Source organism: Colius striatus, chromosome 2 (assembly GCF_028858725.1).
Source record: "Colius striatus isolate bColStr4 chromosome 2, bColStr4.1.hap1, whole genome shotgun sequence".
Lineage (NCBI taxonomy): Eukaryota > Metazoa > Chordata > Aves > Coliiformes > Coliidae > Colius > Colius striatus.
In genome coordinates, this window is record NC_084760.1 from 45,425,338 (window position 1) to 45,450,991 (window position 25,654).

The 25,654-nt window shown below is 37.5% G+C and overlaps 1 protein-coding gene across 6 annotated transcripts in view; it reads left to right on the top strand.

Moving 5' to 3' along the window:
* KIF13B (kinesin family member 13B) overlaps positions 1-25,654 on the top strand; it is a 132,074-nt gene that overhangs the window by 45,153 nt on the left and 61,267 nt on the right. For 3 of the 6 annotated variants that reach the window (XM_061990139.1, XM_061990142.1, XM_061990143.1), the window contains exons 3-12: positions 7,180-7,192; positions 8,941-9,001; positions 10,646-10,738; positions 11,326-11,506; positions 11,913-12,000; positions 13,341-13,475; positions 15,511-15,623; positions 15,979-16,090; positions 20,982-21,194; positions 24,516-24,626. In XM_061990139.1, the coding sequence (XP_061846123.1) occupies positions 7,180-7,192; positions 8,941-9,001; positions 10,646-10,738; positions 11,326-11,506; positions 11,913-12,000; positions 13,341-13,475; positions 15,511-15,623; positions 15,979-16,090; positions 20,982-21,194; positions 24,516-24,626 (1,120 nt within the window). Of the gene's footprint in view, positions 1-7,176; positions 7,193-8,940; positions 9,002-10,645; positions 10,739-11,325; positions 11,507-11,912; positions 12,001-13,340; positions 13,476-15,510; positions 15,624-15,978; positions 16,091-20,981; positions 21,195-24,515; positions 24,627-25,654 lie in introns of all 6 variants that reach the window. The other 3 variants (XM_061990138.1, XM_061990141.1, XM_061990140.1) reach the window with 2 other exon arrangements.

Here is a 25,654-nt window from a genome sequence, read left to right on the forward strand (position 1 = left end):
GTCCCTCTCCTCCAGCCTGTCCTGGTTATGGGGTTTGTTCCTCTCCCAGTGCAGGACTCTGCACTTGTCCTTGTGGAATCTCCTTCTCAGGAGGTTTCCAAAGCTGCCTGGGTGAGTTCCTGTGCCTCCTGAGTGAGAGGAACCTGCTTTAGCAGGTGGTTGGGCTGGATGAGCTCTAGAGGTTTCTTCCAATCCTCACCATTCTGAGACTGTGGGATTCATACATGTTTTTGTACACCTATGTGCATATATGGACACACATACTGTATTCTGCATCAGGAGCCCACAGCTCCTGGGCTGACTGAAGATCATGTTTGACTAAGGCAAGTTTTGCAGTTGTCTGAGAAGCAGAAAAGATTTTCTGCAAAATCTCAGGGCTAGGACCATGATGTTTCCATCTGGAGATCTATCAGTGGAATTAATAGGTTGCCAAATCATAAGAGTGGGGTTTTTTATCCTCTCTCCCATGGTAATAAAATGGTAGCTTCACCAGGCTTTATTAAAAAATCTTGGAATTCACAGTAGTAATTGAAAGTTTGGGTACTGGCTGTTCACCAGACATTCTCCAGAGCACAATAGTGTCCTGACATCTACGTGTTTACAAACAAAAGGATAAAGTTGTAATCCCTTGTCATAACACAAGCTTTGTGGGATTCATGCACCACTTGAATGTGGTCAGGATTAAGCAGATTATTGTACTAACAATACAGAATATTTAACTCCAAGAAGAAAACACCTCAAACTGACAAAGCTGCTGTTCAACCTGACATCCCATTTTTGAGGCTTGGTTTTGTTGGGTTTTTTTTGTTTGTTTGTTTGAGTTTGTGGTGGTTGGTTTTTTTGGTTTTTTTTTTTTTGAGTGAGCTGGCAAAAATGAGTTTTGTCAGTAGAAACTAAGTATCTGCCAACTATGCCTGGAATGCCTTGGAGCACTGAAGGAATTTTCCAAGTAACAGTGATCACTTTTGTTCCTTTTATCTATACAAGTTTAGGACTTGAACTGTGTATGCTCTTTCACTTTTTTATGCATTTAGGGTCTTTTGTTTTATAGAGACTGGGCTCACAAAAAATCTTCTGCTCAAATAGGGCAATGTGGTTTTATCTCAGAGCTCAATATTGCTATGGAGGTAAAATTGAGACTCTGTAAGATTAGTATTAATTGGAGGATGTAATCCAGAAATTAGAGTCTAGTAGGACTCAGCATTTTAATACTGCTATGGAGAAAGAATATTTATAAACTGTTAAACTCAGCAACCTTAAGCACTTCACCTTCTAAAATATTCTGATAAAAAGGATTTCAAAGTATCATAGGATAAAAAGGCCTGCAGTGATCAAACTTGATTTAGTTGACATTTCCTCTCATTGTGTACTTAGCAGCAAAAAATGAGACACAAGTTGTATTCGGTTGATATGTGGAAAGAAAGGAAACAGCTTTTCAGTTCTATTTCTTACTGGTTGTCATGCTGCTCTCTTTTTCAATTATGTCTATGCTAGTAAAAAAAATTAAGTATCTAAAATTTATTTCACTATTGACTGGATTTCTTTTATGCCAGGAAAGACACTCTGCAACTGAAATTTAAAGAGTAAAACTCTAAACATTGTAGTATCTTTTTTAACTAACTTCTATCTCTTCAAAAGACCTTATTCTGAGTCCTTTATTCATATTAAAAAAAAACACACACAAAAAACCCCTACCAATCAAAGGATCTGCGTCAGAAAGATAGCTAAGCTCCCAAACTTCAAACAAATGCAAGATCTTCCTGATACATTTTTCTGCCTACGTCCTTATCTGATGTGCCTGAAGTTGTCTGCCTTGAGACATACTGGTGCTAGAGTTCTTCAGTAATTCCTACACCACTTATCAGCATCTCTGCACTAGCAAGCTCCAGTAATACAGTGGAGGATGTTTTTTTCTTCTTCATGGTGGAAGGTAAACTTGCAAATCTTAAGTTCTGTTATTCCAAAATAAAAGACTATGAAGTAGTGATTTGTTAAATTTTACCTCCTGTTACAGGCAGGTAACTAATGCAGACAGCGTGAGCTACTGCAGATCCTTTTGGTATGCTGCTCCATTTACACCCAGTATTTACCCTCTGATACACAGACTGAGGTCAGACTCCTCCGTCTTAAAGGATGAGTTTCCTTGAAAAACCCTTCAGTTCATGCAAGCCATTACCTTTAACCCATCACTCTTCAAACAGAGCCTACATTTGCTTAGTAAAGCTCTGTGATTGTGATATTTGGTTTTTCTGAGGTGTTCCCAAGCATCCTTACCCTGCTATGTTTGAGTGGGGAAGTTCAGGGCAGGTGGGTGCGTGAGGAGGAGTGAGGGAAAACACTGTACAGAAGCCACAAAAGAAAGTGAGCAATATAGTTGAAGGTACATACAGGTACCCTACCGAGCCCTACTTAACCATGGAAAGGAAGGAAGGAGAGAAAGATCTGTGGCAACAATTCATTCTGCCTGTTAGTTATTTGGTTCCTGGGAATAGCTGATGTATGATGCAGCTGTGCGTGTGGGTCAGAACCCAGCATAGTTTTGGTACTGCTTTTATTTGCAACAATTTATTAATAAAATCACAGAATCACAGCATGGCCGAGGTTGGAAGGGACCTTGGCAGATCATTTACCATTTGTCCTTTTAGTGCTACGCTGGACTTTCTTTCGTTTGACTCAATGCTGAAACCAGGTTTGGGGCTGCTTGTCCTGTTGTGTTGATGTTCCCAACTGTGCTGAGCAAGAGTGAAGGCATAGTTCCAACTCAGCATTTCTTTTCCAGGTTTAACAAACTCTGTGAATGTGAGATAAGACCAGTTTACTTGATAATAGATTTAAGAAGCATCAGAAACATAGTGGTTTGGACTGTGTCTGTACAAACTTGAAAAAGAATAAACTTGTTACAAAGTGGAGTTGTTTCTACATCTGAAGGGTAAATGATTGTGACAGGCAATGCCAACTTTGCTTTTAATAAAATGTGTGTGAATACAAAATGATTTGTACTCACAACTAACTCAGCCAGCAGCATAAAGATATGGTCTTACAGAGTGGTCATTGGGAGACTGGCACCTTTCTGCTGTTAAGCCCCAAGTAATTTTTCACCATTGGTATGCTTTTCTAGTTGCATTTTTAGCTACTTCTGAGGGTTTGTGCTGAACAATTTCTGCTGAAGGGCATAAAATAACACTAACTACATTGGAATTTGATATGCTTGTTTTAGCAGTGGTTGTCGAAGATTGAAAGTGGAAAGCAATAAGAATTTTCTGGGGATTTGCGGAGACTTCCCCAATTCATAGTTACTATTATAATTGTTCCCTCTGCCCTTTTTTAACCTCCAAATTCTTATTAAATTTTACTTTTTTAGAAGCCTCTGAAAATGGTAAAATGTTATGTTTCTGTTTTCCAAATCTGACGCAGCCTTGCACCACAGAGCAGTATCAACCAAGTTTATGGTTTGGATGGTATTGTGGTTACTGTTGGCATAGGAAATGTTCTTTTTCCAAGAAATCCCAAAACAAACCAACAGGAAAAAAACTCCAAACCAACCCTTCTCAAAAAAAAAAAGCCTCGATTATCAGATCATGTCCTACAGCCTCTGTACCTCTTTTTCCTGCTCTCTGACTTGCTGCCTCCCATTTAGTCCTTCCATTTGCCCCATTAGCCCGTTTCTGATTTAGGCAAGAAGCAGGATGTGCTGTGACTAATTTAGAACATGTGCTGACTTGCCAGCTGGCTGCTATCTCAGAGCTGTTGGGTCAGCCAAACAGAATAGATAAGGTCTGAGCTATCCTTGCTTCTTCCCAGTGATGTTTCACCTCTACTTGTTTGCTGTGGTGTTTTCTTCACAAGATTTACAGAATCTCAGATATACTTAAGGTCACTGTACCTTCCCTCTGCTTTTGAACATGGAAAGCCAGAGTAAAAACTGATCTGAGATGTTATGAAAACAGCGCTGATGACTGTTGCTGGACAGAGCAGTTTATTGTGCTTGAATATATAATTTATTTATATATATTATTCTACTTAAAAAAAAAAAAAACATAAGCAGTAGCAATATTGGACATATACTGATGATCTCAGCTGGGAACTGCTCAGGTTTTATCTGATGTTTAAATTACGCCTAAGGTCTGTGAAACCACTAGCGTTTTTAGAGGAAAGCAAATGTGTCCTGGTCAAGAAGCTTATACCATGTAAGAGTAAGCTTAAAAGGAAATGGTTACTCAGGGCTGCATGTCTTTTTTCACTTTCAAAACAACATATGTATTTGGCTGCAACAAATAAAATCATAACAAACGTAGGTAGTTGTTTTGGAGTATTCTTTTTATCCTTCTTTAATTGTAGAAACCCTAAATACATAAATTCTCTTTGCTTCTGTTTGACATTGAGTTGAAAAAAGAAAGAGTTGGTAAAGGAAAATCCTGTCAGTCTGGATTCTGGGGAAAATATGTAACTGAAAACATCTTAGTGACATCCTTCAGTAGCTAAAGATAAGTTTTCCCTTCCTGCCTTGGAAATTTCTAGTACATTTGAGACAGATGTGAATTATTGACTGTCGGCCAAGTTACAGTAACAAGTCCTGCCCACACCTCTGAAATGGCAGCATCTTTGGGGGAAGCTGCTGGATAGCCGCTGGAAGGATTCTTTGAGAGTCCTGCAATGATCACTTCACTGTGTGCTACTTTTCACTCTGCCTTGCAGATGCTGGTTTGGAGATGGGTTTCCATGTGAGCAGTTTTCAAATGACACAACTGTACATGATCTTTTCTGCTTTAGAACTACTCTACAACTAGTTTCTTTACTATTCATTACCATTACAAGTTGATATTAGGATACTCTGGTGTTTTCTTGCTAATGCCAGCCTTAAGCATAGGAAAAATTTAAATGTGTTCTATGTCCCAGATTTGTTGTAGGAGATACTCCCTTGTTCTATAGATGATGCAGTTGCTTGGTATTTACCTTTGCATCACCTCTGTAGCAATGCACCATACTTGGGCATGGAGCTTTCTATAAACAGCCACTGCTTCCAGTGAGTGCTTGTAACTATGCAGGCTGCTGTGGATGCTGCATCCCTAACCCATGGGATTTTGAATCAGACTGAAGATCTTTTTGTGGGTGTATGGTCCCAGTTCTTGCAGCACACAGCTGCTGCAGTGATGGGTTTGTGTGTGCGCAGCACAATGCTGCATGATACAGTGTGCACCCTTAATGCTTTCCTTAGGGAAACACTTGTTTAGTCTCTTCTTGGTCCAAAATACAGAGAATAAGCCATAGCTCTAGATAATTGTGCTGTGTCCTAAATACTGTATACTGGGTCTCTTAGATGTAGGTAGGACTTGCATTTGTCCATATTTGATTGAGGCTGCAAGACAGGGTTTTGTGTGTTTGTGCAACTCTTTTGAAAATTAGATACTTAAGACCTTTAGACGCAACTAAGCTTGATGATTTACATAGCCTAGCATAATCCATCCTCTTAAAATTGTATATGTGACAGGACTTCTGAGATTATATCCTTATTGCTGCTTTAACCCAAATAATAATATATTCTGTATTGAGGCCCAGAAAGATCAAGTGCATTGTCACAATGTAAATCCTGCCTTTGAACTGGTCTGAGGACTAGGAGCATAAGTGCATGCTAAATTAAGAGCATGTCACATCTCTGAATACTAAACTCAATCTCAGAATCCAGGCTTGCTGTTTTCTTTGTTTTACAGTGAGAATAATCTTCCTGTAGGAACAGGAATAGGCAGAAGCGCCCCTAAAAGCCCCAGTTTCCAGTGAAGTCCTTCAGCAAAATGCTTCACTAGCATTTGAGAGCCCAGAAAATGTTCTTGTGTGTCTCTGAGTAATCCAGAGTAATTCTGTTATTTCCCCTGTCTGTATCAAAACCTTGGTGAAGGAGATTCCATCAATATGTCTTTATCTCTACAACCTACCCAGGAGCGACAGTCGAGAGTCTGCACCAAGCGTACTGCTAAGGGCCTAGGGAGAGCTTTTATTCAAACTTAGCCAAGTGACGGGGGAAAAGTGGTCATGTTGCTGCTGACTTGACTGACCCTGCAACATAGCTAACAATCATCCTGCTTAGCGAGTCATTCCTGTTCCTGTTATGTCAAACCAATATGCCTATTTAGATCCAAGCCTCAGTAAAAAAAGGTGATGGACTTGCTTAATAAATAATTATTTTTGAGAGACAGTGCTGAGAAATTACTATTTTTAAACTTGCTTCTCAACCCATATGAGCAGCAAAGCAAAGACTCTGAGAGTAATCTTATATGGCTCCCATGTCTTCCTCTTGCTCTGTTCAAAAGAAATCAGTGATGCTTGTCACAAGACTTTACTTGTTACTGATGTCAAGAGCTTCTTAAACTCATTTGGAAGGTCCAGAACGAGGAGAATATTGGTTCTTTGTTGCTGTATGTTTGCTGTATTTCTCTAGACTTCAGTATGTGAGAAGACTGTAACCAGCTGTCTGGGCAATGACCGATGCAGTGCAGTTATTTTGGAGACTACTCCAGTAATTTGTTTTACTTGTGGTTTGTTTGGTTTGGTGTTTTGTTTGCTTTTTTTTTATAAAACAACAAAGAAAGCCCTCCCACAAACTTTTAAATTGTGCACATAACAGATTAAAAGAATTGCAGTTCTCTGCTCATTCTTTTAGGGAACCAAATATTTGCTCTACTATCCCAGCAACAGTGAGAGAACAGAGTTGGGCAAGTTGAATAACTTTCCTGAAGTTCTTGTTCAAGTGGTTTTGGAAATTTTTATACTGCTTGGGTACTTTATTTTTAGGAAACAATGATACCCACAAAATTAGAGAGAAAGATGTCACAAGGGAAAAAAAAAAAAAAAACAAACTCCTGGGAGAGAAAGAGGAAGAGATGGTGGCAGCATGAGGAAAATCAGTGGCTTTGAGTTAAAAGTCGACTTATTCAGAGCAGCATCTCAAATCTCACTCCTGAAAAGATATAAACATTGATTAAAAGAATCACTTGGGATCTGTAAGTAAGGGAAGACCTGAGGAGAGAAATGAACTTTTTAAATAATGTTCCCGTGCTGAAGTATTAATGATAATTAAGCTAAAATAAAGGCAACTAACAGTCTGTGTTTTTCTTTTGTCTGTCTTTTTCTTACCTCAACCCTATACCACATCTTTTCTGCTCCTGATGATTTGGGGGACACTAGGACGCAACCAAAGGTAAGAGTTTTTATTGCATGTTAAATCAGTGTGTGAAAAATTGTCATATTGCTTAACCAATCTTGGCTTATGCAGATATTAAAAGGATTTCAAAAAAACAGCTCTGTAGCTGATCAGCTGTTGAGTAAGAAACTCAAAGCATCTCCTTGCTGCAGAAGAGCACTGTACAGCCTGTGCCAAAACATGAGTCACAGGAACAAATGAGAACATACATACTCAGCATTACAGCCTGTGAATGGAAGACTACTTGTTATTTGTGGGCTTTTCAAAGCATTTTCTGGTATTTGTGTTAAAGCAAACTCCTTTCGTTGTTGTGGGTTACGGACCAGTGACTCTGTATTTGGTACACAGATATCTCGTTCCTAGCATATCAAGATTAAGCTTTATTGGCGAGCACTTAATGAACCAGTATTGTTTCATTAAGTGCTCTAAAGGTGTGGAATGTTATAATCATATGTTTAATTGTATAATAAATTCAGATAACCAAACCCCCTGAATTTTAGATAGACAATGAGAGGATGTAAAATAACCACTTTCATCTCTTGATGTTGGGACATTAATGTCGCATGTCGAAAATGTATTTTTGAAGATAAGTTGATTAAATTTCAAGGATTGTACTCTATAATTTTCATAAATGTACATAGTATTTGGATATATCAGTAATACAGATTTTCAACTCTTGCATAATTTTTCTACTTATTTCAAGTACTTGAGGAAGATTTGCTTTGCTGCTGTTTTACTAAAATGAAGCATGAAAATGAGTTAACAAATAAAAAGAAATTTTCAGGAATAGTGGCACAAGGGTGCAGAACGTGGATATGAAAGGCATGGTGAGCTTGCCCTGCCAGTGTGATCTGAAATGATGCAAACTTCAGCTACATAGCAATGCAGAACATGCAAGGGGAAAGAGCAGCCCTCCTTAAGCTCGGAAGAGAAAGAAACAAAGAGCAACACATTACACTTCCCTTTTCCTGTATTTTACAAAATTTGCCCATGTGAATGTAGGTCAGATATTGCCGTGATTTTTTTTTTTCTCACAAATACACAGAGATGAGTATTTTTTGCAACCATTTGTCCCAAAATATGCTCTGATTAGGTCAGCTTTTCATGATGAAAGGTATCTGTGGACCTTTAAATAGATTTACCACAGAATTGCAACTTTTCTGTTTATAAAATATTATAATGCTACTCTTCTTAAGATAAAACTCATTTGCTCTATATCTTTTTTTACATGTATTACACTTTGATGCTGACCGCTTCTGTTTATATATACACACATACTCCTCCTGTAGATAAACAGGTTCCTTGCCTAAGGCATGTTTTTAATTTATGCAGTCATGAGGAGATGGTAGGTTGAAGGAGCTAAGGGACATCTGTCAGTTTGCAAAATAAAAGTCTTGTGCGAAATTAATTACAGAGATAGGTGTAAAGGAAGATGAGCAGAGCTCCTTGACATCTACTCAGGTGCCACATGGAGAACATTTGGAGAGCATGGAATAGGATTCACACAGTTGAAGAAGAACAAGGAGCAAATAAAAGCAAAGAATAGACTTGCATACAAGAAGGTGTGGTGTTTGTTTAGGCTTCAAATTAATAAAAAAAGAAGTAATTCTGTGGAAATGTGTTGTGTTCAGAATGACCCTGAGCAACGCGATGTGCCAGCATAAAACAGTTCTGTCAAAATATGGATAAAGCGTTTGATTTGGCAACAGTTTTTATAAAGTATCCTCCTGGTTATTTTCCTACAGGTGTTTGCTTATGATCACTGCTTTTGGTCTATGGATGAATCTGTCAAAGAAAAATATGCAGGTAATATTTACTGTATCTTTGTGCTTGTTGTCTCTAAGTGCAAATGATCTAATTAAAATGCAGTATTTGCTAAAGGCGCAGACCATATGGCACAAAGTGCCTTCCCCCTATATGACTTCTTGTCGTCAAAAATAAAAGAAAACTCTTCAATAATTCCTCTTCTTTAAAGATGATCATAGTAAATTGAGAAAAATACATCACAGTAATGGGTTACTAACATTTACACCTTTATTTAAAATGTGGTTCCACGTCCATCACTTTAAAAGCATCAAATCAATTTCTTTTCAGGATTTGAGGAAATTATATATAGGAATGTACATGTGTCACAGTGCTGATGGAAATTTGGCATAAAACTTAATAATGGAGTATTAAAAAAACCCTAATTTAATATAAGGGTATGTGAATTCATGTGGTCTAGAGAGAACATGTAATGTATTTAATGAAACATTTTTTATGTAGTATTATTGCACATTTTGGCAACTAGCAATCATAAAATATGAAATATATTTGGACTTAGCATTCTTGGAATCTATTCCTTTCAAACTTGTTTCTTGTGATCTGTTAGTATTTGCTGTTTCTTAAAATTGGGACACAGTTAAGCTTGTTTACATTTATTTTTTTTAAATCACAAGAAAACATTGAGGATGCATACGTTTCTAAATTTTAGCTTCTCTAACAAATAACCAATTAATTGTAATTTAGTGAGGAATTGAGAAAACCAGTGCACCTTCAGCCATAGAAATTGCACAGGAAGGCAAATTTTTTGTTTGTCAAACAAATAGAGATGCCTGTGTCACATATTATGATTATGGTCTGTTACACTTTGGAAGTGTTTAGTCCAAAACGATTCCTCTGTGCCTGGCTAGGCACAACTGCTAGTAATTTTGATGGAGAAATTTTCATGCATAAGATTCTGGGTGGACTTGAATGTAGAGATATGAGAGAAAGGAAGAGCTTTTCAAGAACTTTAACATGTTTGTGAGGACATTTCAGACCATAAAGTTCTGCCATGTCTTGTTCTGACTTAAGTTCCTCTGCTTGTAAAAGAAATTCTGAAAACTGAGGTTTTGTTTCAATAGATAATACTCACCTATATTAAACATTTCTTCCTTTGCTTGGAAAAGGAGCTGAAAAGCTGTTCCTACAGAATTAGTTCAAATACAAAAGAAGTGATGTACCCTATACTTTGCTAATGTATGTCTTGTGCTATAATATTTCCCACATAGTTGTGATTACTTCTCTGCGAGAATCTCTTCATGGTATTATTTAATGTCTTATACAGTAAATTTATCTAATGCTTATCTAATTGCACCGGATGAAAATCAACTGACAGTTGTTAAAATTTAAGAGTTCCGTACATTTTCTGGTGGTATCGTTCACCACTGTATTAAATTCTGTAGTTCATAGAATTGTAGAATGGTAGGGTTGGAAGAGACCTTTAGAGCTTATCTAGTCCAACCCCCCTGCAGAAGCAGGTACTTGGTAGTAGTTTTTCTGGTGATGAAACTTCAGATGATGTTTTAAGCATGTAGAGGTATATAGATGATAATGACAGCTGCTGATTTTTAGAGTAGCATAAATCTGGAACATGTCAGCTGAAAAATATCTCTGTTGCAATGTTATTTTCTGTGTTTTATTTCTTAGGTCAAGATGTTGTTTTCAAGTGCCTTGGTGAGAATATTCTTCAGAATGCCTTTGAAGGCTATAATGCTTGCATCTTTGCCTACGGGCAAACTGGTAAGTTCCTGCCAGATGTAAGCAAAAAATATTGCTGACCCAAAATGTGTCACGTTCTGACCTGAGAATCTTTTCACAATTGTTGTGATATTGTTTCAGGAGAAATGCCTTGTAATGTAGATAAGAAATGTTTCTCTCTTTTTGTAACATTATGTATGAGGAGGACAGGCTGAGAAATAGGACTATTGCTGCTGGCTACCCTTATTTCTCACACCTTAGATTACAATCTTTGGAATGATCATGGTTGTCCTTGAGTTCAGTGCATCACATATTTTTTACATCAGGAGTTGGAGTAATCTTTATCACAATTTTACATATAACGTGCTGACGCACCTGATTTTTCTCATTGTGGCTTATATGTGGGTTGTCATCTGCATTAAGGCTGTACCTACATGAAAGTCTACTCTGTCAATTTGAACTAAACTTTTTTGCTTTTCCTTTTAATGGAATAGTCTAGCTAAACCACGTTTTGAGTAAAGTAGCAAACAACACAAATGTCTATCACTGAAATGCAATTTTTTTTTTCTCTTATCTCTAGTTCCTTTCTGTGTTCTGTATGTACACTAATCACAGATTCAATCACACAGGATCTGGAAAATCGTATACAATGATGGGTACCGCTGACCAGCCTGGATTAATCCCTAGACTTTGCAGTGGACTCTTTGAAAGAGCACAGAAAGAGGAAAATGAAGAGCAGAGTTTCAAAGTGGAAGTATCCTACATGGAGATATACAATGAGAAAGTCAGAGATCTTCTTGACCCAAAAGGGTAAGTAATTCATGTCTCTATGGCATTGTAACATACTGTCATACACTCTTCCTTTCTGTGACTGGTTTGCCCTAATGGATCTCATCTAAGACTTTTGTGTAGGATGGCTTTTGCTTCTTCCTGATCTTAGCATCCTTTCATTTTAAATCAAAATAAAGTAGAAAGACTAAAAGCTTGGAGCAAACTCACCGCAATGCTAGCTTTTATGAAGCAACAGAGATATCTATGTCAGCATTTTCTGTGTAAACATAAGGCTTTTCTGTTTGTATTGTAGTCCTTGTTCTGTGCTTTATTATGGTATTTGTAAGACCATCGTGTTTGAGATCTGTCAGTGAGAAATTGACTTTCTATAAATGTTGTCTTAAGTCAGTCATGTGCTTATAAATAACTTTTTTTTTCCAACCAGAAGTCGTCAGTCATTAAAAGTTAGAGAACACAGTGTTTATGGTCCTTACGTAGATGGCCTATCCAAACTAGCTGTTGCTAGCTACAAGGTAAGGATCAATTTTATGAAAGGCTTGTGTTGACATCCTAAACACTTGAGTACTGTCCCTTAAGCAGGACAAAGTTATTAAAGTACTCCTAATTGCCATGGCAGTAACATGGATTTTAGAGCTAGAGAGCTGTAAGGATGTTGTATTGTGATCACTGGGGATCTTAGCAGGGTTAAGAGCAGGAATACATCTTCATCCCATGTTACTCGATAACTCTGCAAGTAGTAAAACTGTTTCATGATACAACTTTCAAGCAAAACTTAAAATGAGTGTAAACCAAATCCATGATTAATTACAGAACCAGGATTTAGCAGAGACAAGCTTTCAGTACTGCATTTTGTCACTTTTTTGGCTATTGTGCTATTGTCTTGTAATTTCACTTTCCAATAGCACACCAGCATACTAGAACTATAAACTCATGGTTGTTTACAGAGCAAATACTTGAGAACATGGCATGAAACTTGCTTGCTGGATAGTAGATGTTTATATATGCATTTACAAAATGCACTCGTTTTTAAGAAGTATTAATGTACTGTGGGAGAAATGAGTAAATATGGGATGGAATTCTGTCATCTTAAGCAAAACGTGCAGATGGTATAGTCCTTCCTTTTGCAGTCTCTCCAGGTATTCATCTACCTCTCTTTGGTGGTTTCAGTTATGACACATTGCATGTTGTTCCTTTACATGTTGCCCAGCAGCTTTATGTAATGCACCATACAAAGTCCAAGTGATCCATGATGGTCTTTTGTTTGTTTTTTGGGTTTTTTTAGCATCATCCATCTCGAGATGCATAAATGAAAGTTAAGCCAAAGAATCTACAATTTTAGCTATTTTACAGGTTTACTGTAGAACCCTGAAACAAGTGATCTATATATTTCTCAAGTGTCACAACTTAACGTGTCAGACTTCATAAGCTCTTTTACGTAAGAGGAACATAATGATCTGTTCAGTGTTTCAAAAAACTTTGAGCCTTATCTCAGTGTTAGAGATTTCAAGAATGTGTGTTTGAGGCTAAACTATTATAATGTTCAAACAGGAATTGCAGTTTCCTCACTTTTTAATTTACTCTTGAGCATTACTCTGTGCAGCCATGTGTTTTATTTTTGTTGATAATCAATGTCTAAGTAGAAGAGATGGCTGGATATGCATGTCACAACGTTACATAATTTCTAGTCTTTAAAGGGGAGATCACTGTTTTTTTCCCTCACACTTTCTGAATAAACAGTAGGAAATTTACTGAGAAAATATTTCTTGTATTTTGCCAAAATGAGATTGTTTCAGTAGATAATTGAAAAGGAAGTTAATACAGATATGCTTATGGCTGTGAAAATTGTATCTAGGACATCGAGTCCTTGATGTCTGAGGGCAACAAATCTCGAACAGTAGCTGCAACCAACATGAATGAAGAGAGCAGTCGGTCCCATGCAGTCTTCAAGATTATCCTCACGCACACACTCTATGATGTACAATCAGGGGTAAGCAAAATAAGTCACAAGTTTCAAATGTTAAGCTTGGAAATGTCTCTCTGGCTTTAATATGTTTCATAAACTCATAGGAACATTTGTTGGGAGCGGCCCCAAGAGGTCATTTGCTCCAATCTCCTGCCCTTGTGCACTCCTGGCACTGAAGTAGGTTAGCTATAACTTTGTCTGGCTAAGTCCTTGTAATGTCCTTTTTCAGCAACGAAGGGAAGTTGATTTTAGTAAGTTTGTAAGTGAAATGGATTTCTTTAAAATTGAAAGCAAAAATGCAGGCCCCAAGCAACAGACGTGCTGGAGGGTGCAGGAAGGATTTAATCCTAGAATCTAAATTAAAGAAACACTTCTTTTTTTAGAGAGCAACGTGTAGTACAGACTGGGAACAGAAACTAAAGATATAATGTGCAGATGAAAAATAGAACACTTGAGTATATGTCGGGTAATCTCAAGGTGTTGTTTCATGCAAATATGTATAAATGATGAACTTTGGAAACAGAAGCACTCATTTAAATCATTTTGCATTGTATGGCATCAGTGGTTTTAGGTATATATATATATAAAATATCTAAAAGATATTTAAATATGAAAGTATTTTTCTTTATGTTTCCTTATATGTAAATATTCCTTGGAGTGGTAGGTGAAATACATTTATGTTAATATTTAATCTCTCACAGAAAATGGTGATAAACTGAAATTAAAATAGATCTCCCAATCCAAAACTCTTTAAATTTTGTTAATAGATTCCATGCTTATGCAATTCTTTAATGTCTTCAAAGCCTTAGAGAAATGTTTAGTTTCCATGGAGCAAATCTAAGTGCTTAAATTTTAACTACAATGTAAAGTATAACGAGCATTTGGACTTTTTCCTCCTTATTTTTCAGTCTCCTCCAATCTTCTTATCCAAACTATTTTCTTTGTGCTTGGTTTGTTTTTTTCCCCCCCTTTGCATTTCAAATCAGCAGTTTGCTAGGGCTTGTCATTCTTTTTTTGCCGTGGCTGTACTGTGTATTTATTTTAAGTATTTTTTGTGTTTTCATGGTCACCCTGACTGCAAGGTGGCAGTTCTGATTTTCTGTCTTTCCTGCATCTTCCAGTGACTGCTGTGGGAATTTCTAGAAAAGATTCCTCTGTTTTCCAATCTGCTGCTTCTTTCAGTCCTGGAAATTATATGCTTCAGTATGGCCTGATAATCACACTGTATTTTCACAGAATCAAAGGGGTTGGAAGGGACCTCTAAAGATCATCTAGTCCAAGCAGTAACATTTTTGAAAGCATATTGATTCTAATTATCCTGCTCATTTAGAGGATCATATCACTTTGCAGCTGTGATACTGAGATGCGAAAGTCATAGATGCTGCAGAAAAACGTGATGTAAGCAAACTGTTCTCTCAGACAGCATTAGCTCTTCAGCTTCAAATTGACTTGTGAAATTCACAGAGGGTTTCAGAATGTCATTTTGGGTCAAATGTGCTAAAAGGATTTATAACAAAATCTGTGTTACAGGATTAAGGTACTTGTATGGTTTAGATTGCTTTGTAGGAGGCTGTAGGTTATAGGAGACTTCTGCAGTTGTAGCAGTTTTTATAAATTATAACAGGCTTCTTGTCATGTTGTTTCTCACTTTCTGAAGAACAGTGGAAACCTAGTATAAGTCTGAGATTTTTCAAGATGATGAAACAAAGACAGAGCTTGTAGACTTGTATGTCTTTGTGACTCCTTGGCCTGTACTCCCTCTATGTATTTTCTTGCTTTAACATTTGACTAATGTGCCCAGTGTTTCTCTCTTCTGGACATGTCTTGAAGGTATAAGTGTACCTTCAAATCCTCCTGTTTACTGCTTCTGGAGCAGCATCTAGTGAGTTACCACACAATATTGTTCAAGTCTGATAACTTTTGAAGCTGTTGGAACAGCTGTAGAGTCTACACCAAAAAATGAATCTTAATTCTTTTTTGAACATACGTCAAACTATAAAAATATGTAGCTTAATTTGAGTGAACTAACAGTAGCTGTTCTCTCTGGTTCCCTCTGCAGACATCAGGTGAGAAGGTGGGCAAGCTGAGTCTGGTGGACTTAGCAGGTAGTGAAAGAGCTACTAAGACTGGTGCTGCAGGTGACAGGCTGAAAGAAGGAAGCAACATTAACAAGTAAGACTAGGATTATTCTTTTTGCCTTTTCTCAACAGTAAAATTGTGACTACTTTTCCTTCAGACATAATGATACTCGTAGATTTCGTAATAAGATCTCTGCCTTTTAAAAATTGTTGATATTTTTCATTCTGTACTTGTGTTCCTGAAACTACCACATAATTGCATTGTGAAGACAAGACTGGAGACGTATACTGAAAAGGAGGAGCAGAGCTTTTGTGAGAAAAGAGTGATCAAAACTGTACTAGAAACTTCTTCCTCAGAGTTCATTTTTGGAGAGAAAGTCACCATCTAAATATGCATTTGACTTATGAATATTTGCACCTGTTAATGATTGCTTGTGTTCTCTGTGCAGATCCCTCACGACTCTCGGGCTAGTTATTTCTGCCCTGGCAGATCAGGCTGCTGGCAAAAACAAGAACAAATTTGTTCCTTATCGTGATTCTGTGCTCACTTGGTTGCTTAAAGTAAGTACTTTGATCTTGGGTTTTTTTAGAGAGAAATAAAAGGGAGGAAAAGGGGAGAAGAGTCCCATTTTACGAAGTAAAATGCTGGGAGGTTTTGCCTCATTTTCTGGTTTTGATGGTAACCATAATTGTCTTTGGACAAATATAGCTGGATGTAAGCCGTTAGTATCTCTACAGACTAAATATGTTCCCTCTCTTCTGCTGACCTATAATGGCCTGAAGAATAAGGAACTTAAATTTTTAAACATGGCTTCACACACAACCTTGAGGGTAATTTAATTTGGGCTGTTGCCACATGCAACAGAGTTTTACATACTGACATGGTTAGCTTTGAAGATTTTGATTTAAGACTATTACCTTTTCCTAATTGTCTAATATATTTGTTAATATACTTTACTGACAAAAGACAAGTATAATTGCAAAGCATTATCCCAGTTACAGTCTGAGGAATAGATCAGAAGACCTTGTACATCATATTAATACAAAATGAGCAGTTAAACAATTTTCTATACTGCATAGGACTCCATTTGATTTTCTTTTGGGAGAGAAAATTGCATCATGATGATGCTTTAGTGAAGATCTGTAAGGTCTAAATGAAAAAACAAATTGTTAAATATGAGTTTTATGTATGTCAAATTAAAAGGTAGGCTTTCGGTTTTGTTGATCTTCCCACATCAGAGATACGGTAGCTGTAAAGCCGTATGGCAAAAAATCTTGGATTGCAAGTGTGCTTTTAGGTGTAGTTGGCATCTGGATTTCTCCCATTCTCTGAATGAGGGGCAAGCACAAATAGAACCACTAAAAGCTGTATTTGTTAAAAGCTTGCTGCTAGTAAAGGTGACTTGTCTTTTTTTTTCTTACCTTGCCTGGTACAGCTTGAGTGGTCATGGTTGACATGGATTTTGACAGATTGTTTAATTAAGTGTGATCTGTAAATGACTTCAGTTTGACATTTGGAACCTGACATTCTGTTAATTTTTTTTCTTTCATCATTTGATTGCCGAGATGTTTTGTAACCATAGAAATACAAACTTACCAAGTTTCCTTTTTTTACCTTGTGCTCTGTTCTAGTGTTGTCAAGGAGCAACTAAGAGATTTGTTAGTAGAAAGGTATAATCTGGGAAGAAACTAAATTTTGGCACCACAAGCCTTTTTTGTCCTCTTACTTTTGTAGATGCTCTGGCTAGATTTTGTTGTCTTGAATACTCTGCTTTGCCTCCTCACCAAGAGCTTTTAGCTCTTGCTTGAATTTGTCCTCCCTATGATTTAACTGCACATGTTGAAAGAAAAAGTTCCTTGCAGATTATACAGAGGTGTCGAGATTAAAACAGATGTTTTCCTTAAGGAGATTTGAAAATAAAGTTGACTTCAATGCTTAAATAAAACAAAATCTGTGGTCATGTAACCCTTTCACACCACAAGCCTTCATTTTTCTCCACACTTTTACTGAACCTTTCAGCATAACGATTGTGAGACAATTTATCTCTTCTCTCAGGTGTAAACATCACAGGTACTGGACATAGAATCATAGAGTCATAGAATGGTAGGGATTGGAAGGGACCTTTAGAGATCATCTAGTCCAACCCCCCTGCAGAAGCAGGTAATACAGTCCTGAGGGCTATATAAAAATAAGAATAGCATAACAGAAGTAGTGTTTATGCTTTTCTACAGCAAAATAAATCCTCATTTGACAGTGTTCCTCACAGTAAGACTTTTAGTGTTTAAATATATTTTTGCTTCTGTATATTTACACTGAGCTTTACTCTAGATGAGTGCTGTTTGGCTCTCTGCAAAGACGGAAACAAAACCAGCCTGCAGCTTGCTTGGGTTTGCTGCAGTGGCATGTGTGCTTGGGTTCCTGATGTGGTCGTAAACAGTCTGAGTGACCAAGAGTGGAAACTTTCCTAACGAGTTTCTAGCGTTGTTAGAATTCGTTATGCTGTTCCATTTCTAAACAAATTCAGCAAGCAGACTGGAATTCCTGTTGAGCACCTGTCTGATGCATTGTAGCTAGTGTGACGAAGGCCATACACAGCACATACTTGCGCTCATAAATAGAAGCTCACTTTTGTTCTGCCTTCTTTCAAGCAAACCTTCTTTGTGTCTTTAACATCCAGCTATGTTAAGTGCAATCAAAAGGTTTGGGGCTTTTGGATTTTTTACAAACAAGATTATTGAAGAGAAGCTTTATTTTGAAAGGGGAAAATTTAAACATTTTTTTTAAATTCAAGCTCAAAGGAGAGATTTATTCATTTGAAGAGGCCTGTTCGTAGAAGCCATGAGGTGGTGGGCTATCTTTTCTCTAGCTGTCAACTTTTAATTTTGATGCCTAAGAGGAGTAAATCTGTTCTAACACAAGGAATATCTGCTATATAGAGTCTCTCCACAAAGCTGAGAAGCCAATAGAGTTCAGGAGATCTCAAAATCTGACACTTTGTCTTCAATTTTGTTGAGGATCTTAAATGAACATACCTGATGAAAAATGTAACTGCAAGAAGAGACTTGAAAAGTGGTGTCAGGTTGTTTGTGGGAAGCAGAATAGCTTATCAACTCTTTAGGGTCTTGGTTTCAGTCATTTCTATTGATAGAGACATCTAATTTTCCTGGGTTTTTTTCAGAAGACCTATATGGTTTATTGCTGTCTGCTTTTAAAAATATAATTAAGAATCTTTACATTGTAAGTTATTTTCATAGTAATCTTGATACTAGAAAAGGACTGTGCTAGTTTAGTCTTAAAAATAACTAAAATTATTTCTTTCCAGTTCCATTCTGTATGTATCTGTTACATGTAAGCCCAGCCTTTCCAGGATAATTTGCAGATGCTGTCTCCACTAGTGAAAGACCATCTCACTATTCATCTACCTTTCTTGCTTAATGTTAAAGAAGCCAGTCAAATCAGCACAACGGTTTTACTCATAAAACTTTATCAGACAGTCTGACATTGGACTTGAATAGCCACAGTACAAGAGGAACTTTACACAACTTATAATGGGTGTACTGTGAATTACAGTATATCACTGTAATAGCATTCTCAGCTGCCTGTACGGTGGAGTTGAAGTTCAAATAATGAATTAATCCTATTTTGGAGCTAATTAGTGCAGTGAAGGAGGTTCCCAAAGTGCAAACTCTTAAGGTTCGATTTGGAAGCCAAGTACCTGGCCAGCACCCTGATAAACTTTGTTGTTTTATGCAGAACAGGGATTGCAGTTTTACAGAGTGTCATTCCTAATTTTTGAAAACCATTGATAGATTGAAGAAGAGTCCTGGCCTTTGCAGACCCAGAAGTCCCATTGATACAGTCACATGTTAGACTTTTTAAAGTTTTCAATAGATGCTTTGGAAAAACATTTCCATTTTGCAGAGTGTATCTTCCCAAGCTGTGTATTTATTAAATAGTGTATGCACCTCAGATGAGAAAAAAACCATGCGTGTATCGGTCAAAAGGCTGATTTCAGTTAGCTTCTCTATATTCTTATCTGCAGGTGCTAACCATGACAGTGTACCTCAGTGTACTGAGCACCGTATAGATAAAGTTGTATTCTCTACCCAAAGACATAACATCCTCTTTGCATGATCAGAGACAGCAAAATGTTACTAATGCAACAGTGAAGCAGCATCAGCCTGTGTGGTCAGTGTTTGATTGCTGAAGCAGCCAGCCTGCTGTCAAACTATTTTTAGGCATCATACAGCAAAGAAAGAGAGTCCTAAGGAAATACTTAAAGGAGCATTTTAATGATTACTAAGGAAAGCTATGTGTGTGCTTTGTAATTGAAATGGTTAGACAAGCAGCTAATGTAGTGAGATTGTTCTAATGGCAATGCCTGACCTAGATTTCATGGGTTATTGAGGATGAAAGTTAATAGCCTGGTTCATCTCCGAAAGGCATATTGGGTTAAGGTGGGTTTTGGTGGTGGGGTTTTTTTTTTTTTGAAAATGCCCAGAACAAACAACTGACCAAAAAAAAAGGGGGATTTGAGCAAAATTTAAACCAGAATAGTTTCTTTTAGACTGACCAAAATCATAAACTACAATTTCGGGATCAATAAAAAGAATGAACCCTTCCTTCTTCCCTTCCCTCTTCTCCCTTCCCCTCCCCTCCCCTGACGTTGCATTGCAGGAATGTGGTTTCATGCCTTTCTTCTCTGTCAACTAAATTCCAGAAGGGTAATTTCTTACATAACTTAATTTACATTTGTGAACTGTGTAAGTGGGGGGATGGGAAAGGCCCCATTCTGAAATATTTACAAGAATAAAATCAACTATATTTCTTATGAGTAAATCTGTAAGTAATTTCAATTAAGTACTTACTGGAGACATCTTGCTTCCAGTTCTTAAAATATTCTGAATTCATCATGAACTTCCCTGAGCTACTACAATAGTGAGCTACTACAATAGGTGCTAACATTTCTACTTTATAAACCTAAGCAGTAAACATAGAAATAAACCTTTGAAGCCCTTAACAGACACTGTAAAGCTCCAAAAAGGGACTGTTTTTGTTCCTGTTCAAAAATGATTCTGAAAGCCATGAATGACATTTTCCCTTTGAAAAAAGGAAAATAGCAACTTTCCTTGATTTACAGAGCTTAAACCAGTAATTATTTTTCATAGAATCATAGAATCGTTTTGATTGGTAAAGACTCTTAAGATTTTTATGATTGGGACTTGATGATCTTAAAGGTGTTTTCCAAGCAAAATGGTTCTATGATCATTAAGTCCAACCACTAAAACTGGTTGAACTTTGAACTAAGGGTCTGTGACAAAAATGCTGCTGTGACTAGTTGCCTCCCTCTATTCCACACTCTCAGTTATTGTTCACTGCCTATATTCATTGACTGGATAACACAAAAAAACCCTTTACTGTTTGAATTTTCTGACCTCTACTACTTTCCAGGATAGCCTTGGTGGCAACAGTAAGACTGCTATGGTAGCAACAGTAAGCCCGGCAGCAGACAACTACGATGAGACCCTTTCAACACTGAGGTATGCAGACCGGGCCAAGAACATCGTTAATCATGCTGTGGTGAACGAAGACCCCAACGCTCGCATCATTCGGGAGCTCCGTGAGGAAGTGGAGAAGCTGCGAGAACAGCTCACAAAAGCAGAGGTACAAATTTTAGTCTTGAAGAGCCAGTAAGTCCTGTAAAAGCTATTATCAAAACTTACATGGCTCTTAATTGTTTAGCTTGGAAAAGACCTTTAAGATTGTGGAGTCCAACCCCTCCCCTCACAGTGCCAAGCCCACCACTAACCCATGTCCCTCAGCACCTCAGCTACATGGCTTTACAATAGCTCCAGGGATGGGGACTCCACCCCCCCCTCCCTGGGCAGCCTGGGACAGGGGCTGACAACCCTCTCATGGAAAAAGTCTTTCCTCATCTGTAATCTAAACCTTCCCTGCTGCAACTTGAAGCAAGAACTCAGGCCATTGGTGACAGGAATAGGGTTGGAGTGTCAAAATTCTGCAGTTTATAAGTAGGACTTTGCCAGTTTAGTTTAGGAGTTCAACGTAGTTACATCCTGCAAGATGTGAACTCATTCAAATAATGCTTGTTTGCTTACAAGCTTTGACCATTCTCAACTGAATGTCTTACAGATGCTAGACAATATGAGTGTCGGCATTGCTATGTCAAGGAAATTGTGAAAGGAGCGTGGTCTAAATGCTAAACGAAGGCCAAGAACTAGTGTAATTTTGAATCCTGTTCTCATATGTGTCAAAGGGATGGTGATATAATCAGTCTTGCATTTCAGAAAAAAATATGATTATGGTATTTGCCTCATGAGATACACAGGGAATGCTGACTGCACTATTAGAAACAACTAGTGAATTTGAGCTCAAATAAATTCTCATTTGAGCTGCTTAATATGCAAAACATCCAATAAGCGCTTATCAATTTCTTTCAGGTGTTAAATAGTAAAAAAATGCTCTAAAATACAAAGCACAGACTTAACTCTGAGAGGTGGAAATACTCCATATTTTTTTTGTTTGGGAGCATTAGTGCCAAAATAATGGCAGCTTTCCAAAGTAATGAAGTAGTGTTTCCCAAATATGAAGTAATAAGTATTTCCTTTTCAAAGTATTTAAATCCCACCCTAGTTGTCATCTCAGCGGCATTGACAAAGATCATGGAAAAAACGGTGTAGTTTGCTATTAAGAGGCTACACAGTAAAGGTCAAAAACCACATTTGTTGTCTTGTACTCTCCATCCATTATTATATTTGTAGCTCATCTCATTGTTCTTAAAGAAATGTGCATAAATAACTTTAAGTGAACAGAAGGATTGGCCCATTATGGCAGTCAGGTTACATTTTTAAAGCTCATTTCCAGTTACAGGAGTTACCAAGTTGTGGGATTGGAATTTCTTTCTGTTTGGTATTAGTATCATTTTCTCTTCTAAACAGCTGAGACAGAACAGGACTTGACAGTTAACTTTTTTTTAACACCCAGAAGAGTAAGGCATTATCCTCTTCTTTTCTTTAAGCCACACATTTTGATCTTTTCTTATTGAAATGAATATCACATTTTAATTTGTCTATGCCAAGGTCACCAGGTTGTCCTTCCTAGGCTGAGAATTTAGAATCATAGAATGGAAGGGGTTGGAAGGGACCTTTAGAGATCAAGTCCAACACCCTGCAGAAGCAGGTCAACCTAGGTCAGATCACATAGGAACATGTCCAGGCAGGTCTTGAAGACCTCCAAGGAAGGAGACTCCACAACCCCTTTGGGCAACCTGTTCCAGGGCTCCCTCACAGTAAAATAGTTTTTTCTTATATTTAAATGGAGCTTCTAGCAGACAAGCACACCTGCTCATCCGATGTGAATTCGGGCCCATATATCTGTTGTTATCTGTTATAACCAGTGAAGGGAGTGAGGAGAATTATGTAGCTCATTTTACAGTTGAAACATTTGAAAATGTTACTTAATTTCACTGAAGGTCCAAATAAATTGACAAACAAGGCTTAGACCTTGAGAGTAACTAAGTTTCATCTTCCTGTCCTGCTCTGTTGTGCTGATCATGTTCTATTGGTCATAGTAAATCTTTGTTCTGGAGATTGCCTTGCTTCACTTTCCTTCCTGAGCGGAATTAATGTTCCCTTTTTATCCTCTATTTAGATATTTGAGCAGAAAAAGACTACACAGGACTATCAGAGGACAGTTCCTAGGCTGCTGTGTCTTGAGGCAGAGGACACTACTGTCTTAAAATAGGATTTCCCATTCCCCACACTTGCTCCTTTTCTTGAGGGAACTGCATTTTAATGCAGCCACCCTGACTTGGATTCCTGTGAAGAGTTTTGGGTTAGTCCTAAGGGAATATCTGATGGAGAACAATGCTTGCATTGTTTAATTGACATTGCATAAATGCCTACCAGCCAAAGCCATTTTCATAGCATCTTTAGAATGGTTTGGGTTGGAAGAGACCTTGAAGATCATCCAGTTCCAACCCCCTACCCTGGACGGGGACACCTTCCACCAGACCATGTTGCTCCAAGTGCCATCCAGCCTGCCCTTGAACACTTCCAGGGATGGGACAGCCACAAGTTCTTTCATCTTGCTATTAGAAATGGAATAATGGTATAAGGAAATTTACAGGCTTCCTGTCAATGGTAGTAGAAGAGGAATATGCTGGTACTGAGACTGGAGGAAGTTAATACATATATTAAAATGTGTAAAAATGTTGATGTCCTTTTAGCTTTTGGAGTGTCTGCTGGGTGACAGTGAGGATATCTTCTTATTCTCAAGTTAGTCCTTGGAAGGAGTGTAGGCCTTTGACTATTTCACAAAACAAAATCATGTGATGGATTATCAAGAAAATTGAATTCCATTGTCTGGAAGCACATTGTAAGGTTTCTTTTGATATCTGCTCTGGAAAATGCACATGTAGAGATGGATAACTGGAATACTTCAAATGCCTTGATATTTGCTCTGGAAAGAAAAAAAAAAAATCACATTCATCAGACCATATCAAAATGAACAGTAAAAATATTTTGGTAGTATGGCAGTTTGACTGAGATGTTAAGGGCTGTTCTGAGGGGATAGCAGTTGAGATACTGGTATCTAGCCAGATGAGCAGTATCTTGAGAAACAAGATTGTTTTGGATATGACTCATTTGGGATACTTGTATTGGTATAGAAGTGAGATGAGTTTGCCTTTGAATATCTTTGTGCAAATCTGCCGGTGTCATATAACTGGTTTGCACAGAAGTATATAAACTCCAACATCTGTGCTTGAAACTAATTAAACTAACTTTTTGATGGATTCTGAATTTATATGCAATATGTATTTTAAAAATCCCTTTACTTACTGGTAAGTGTGCTTTCAGAAATGAGCAAAGTTATGTTTCCTTTTTTCCCCCATCTGTGTGACAGCGATGTGAAACGAACAAAGCACAACAAGCTTTCTTGCTTTATTTACTTTTATTTCTGCAGGCTATGAAATCACCAGAATTAAAAGAACGGTTGGAGGAATCAGAAAAGTTGATACAGGAAATGACTGTGACCTGGGAAGAAAAATTAAGAAAAACTGAGGAGATAGCACAGGTTTGCTGCTTTCTTCTCCCCACCCCCCACCCCAGTTTTTATGAAAAAATAGGTTTGTTTCTATTGTCTGTCGATTCATATAGATTGTCTGAATGTTTCCCCACGTTTATGGGTAAGTAGGTCAAGCATACTGCCCTTTTGAAAAGCTTCACTTAATTCCTGTGATAGCTGGGTGCCTCCCAGATTACTATTCCAGTGACAATAATAAATTGTCACTGTATGCAAATGGAGTAGTTATTTAAAATAATCATAATCCACAGATGAGAGGATTACAGGGATTTTTATATTCTTCAGACAGTAAAATTGTTGTTTGTGATGAAAGGTGGAGCACTGAGTGTTAAATGCAAGGTTATGTACAGCATGCCTCAATACACAAGGCAAAAGGCATTCAGAGTATTAAAAGATAGAACTCTTCAGGATCCCTGTGTACTTTAATACCTCCTACACTGATATTTAGGGCCTCAGACCATAATTGAATATGGTGGTTATATTGGAAATTTGTGTAGTGTCACCATGACACTTCCAGTTCTTACCACACAAATACTGATATATGTATTTGCAGTAGGGAGATCTTGGGAGGGAGGGCTATTGAAAGGTGATGAATAGCATGTAATAAAGAAGGAGAAAACAGAGCCTCCAATGCAAAGCCCTCTTGTAGATGACACAATCAGAACAGACTGTGTTGAATTTGTTCTTAAAGATCCATTGTCAGAAATGCTGCTTGTGACTATGATGGCTTCCTGGCTTTCAATGCAGATTTATACCATGGATTTTCCTCTTTCTGTATAAGAGTGAATAATAGTAATAACAATAATAAAATTTCTGCTGTCATCCTGCACAATAGTTTCTAGTCATAGAAACCCTCAGGGTTGAAAAACTATAGCCAATGCTAAATCTCTAATGCTAAATCTGCCTTCATGTTTGCATTTAGCTGCTTGCTTCAGATCTCTTCCTCATTGTCTCTAATTTCTCAGTGTGTTACAGTGTTTCAGAGCTGGGAGTTTCATGAGCCTTGCATCTGTAGAAAA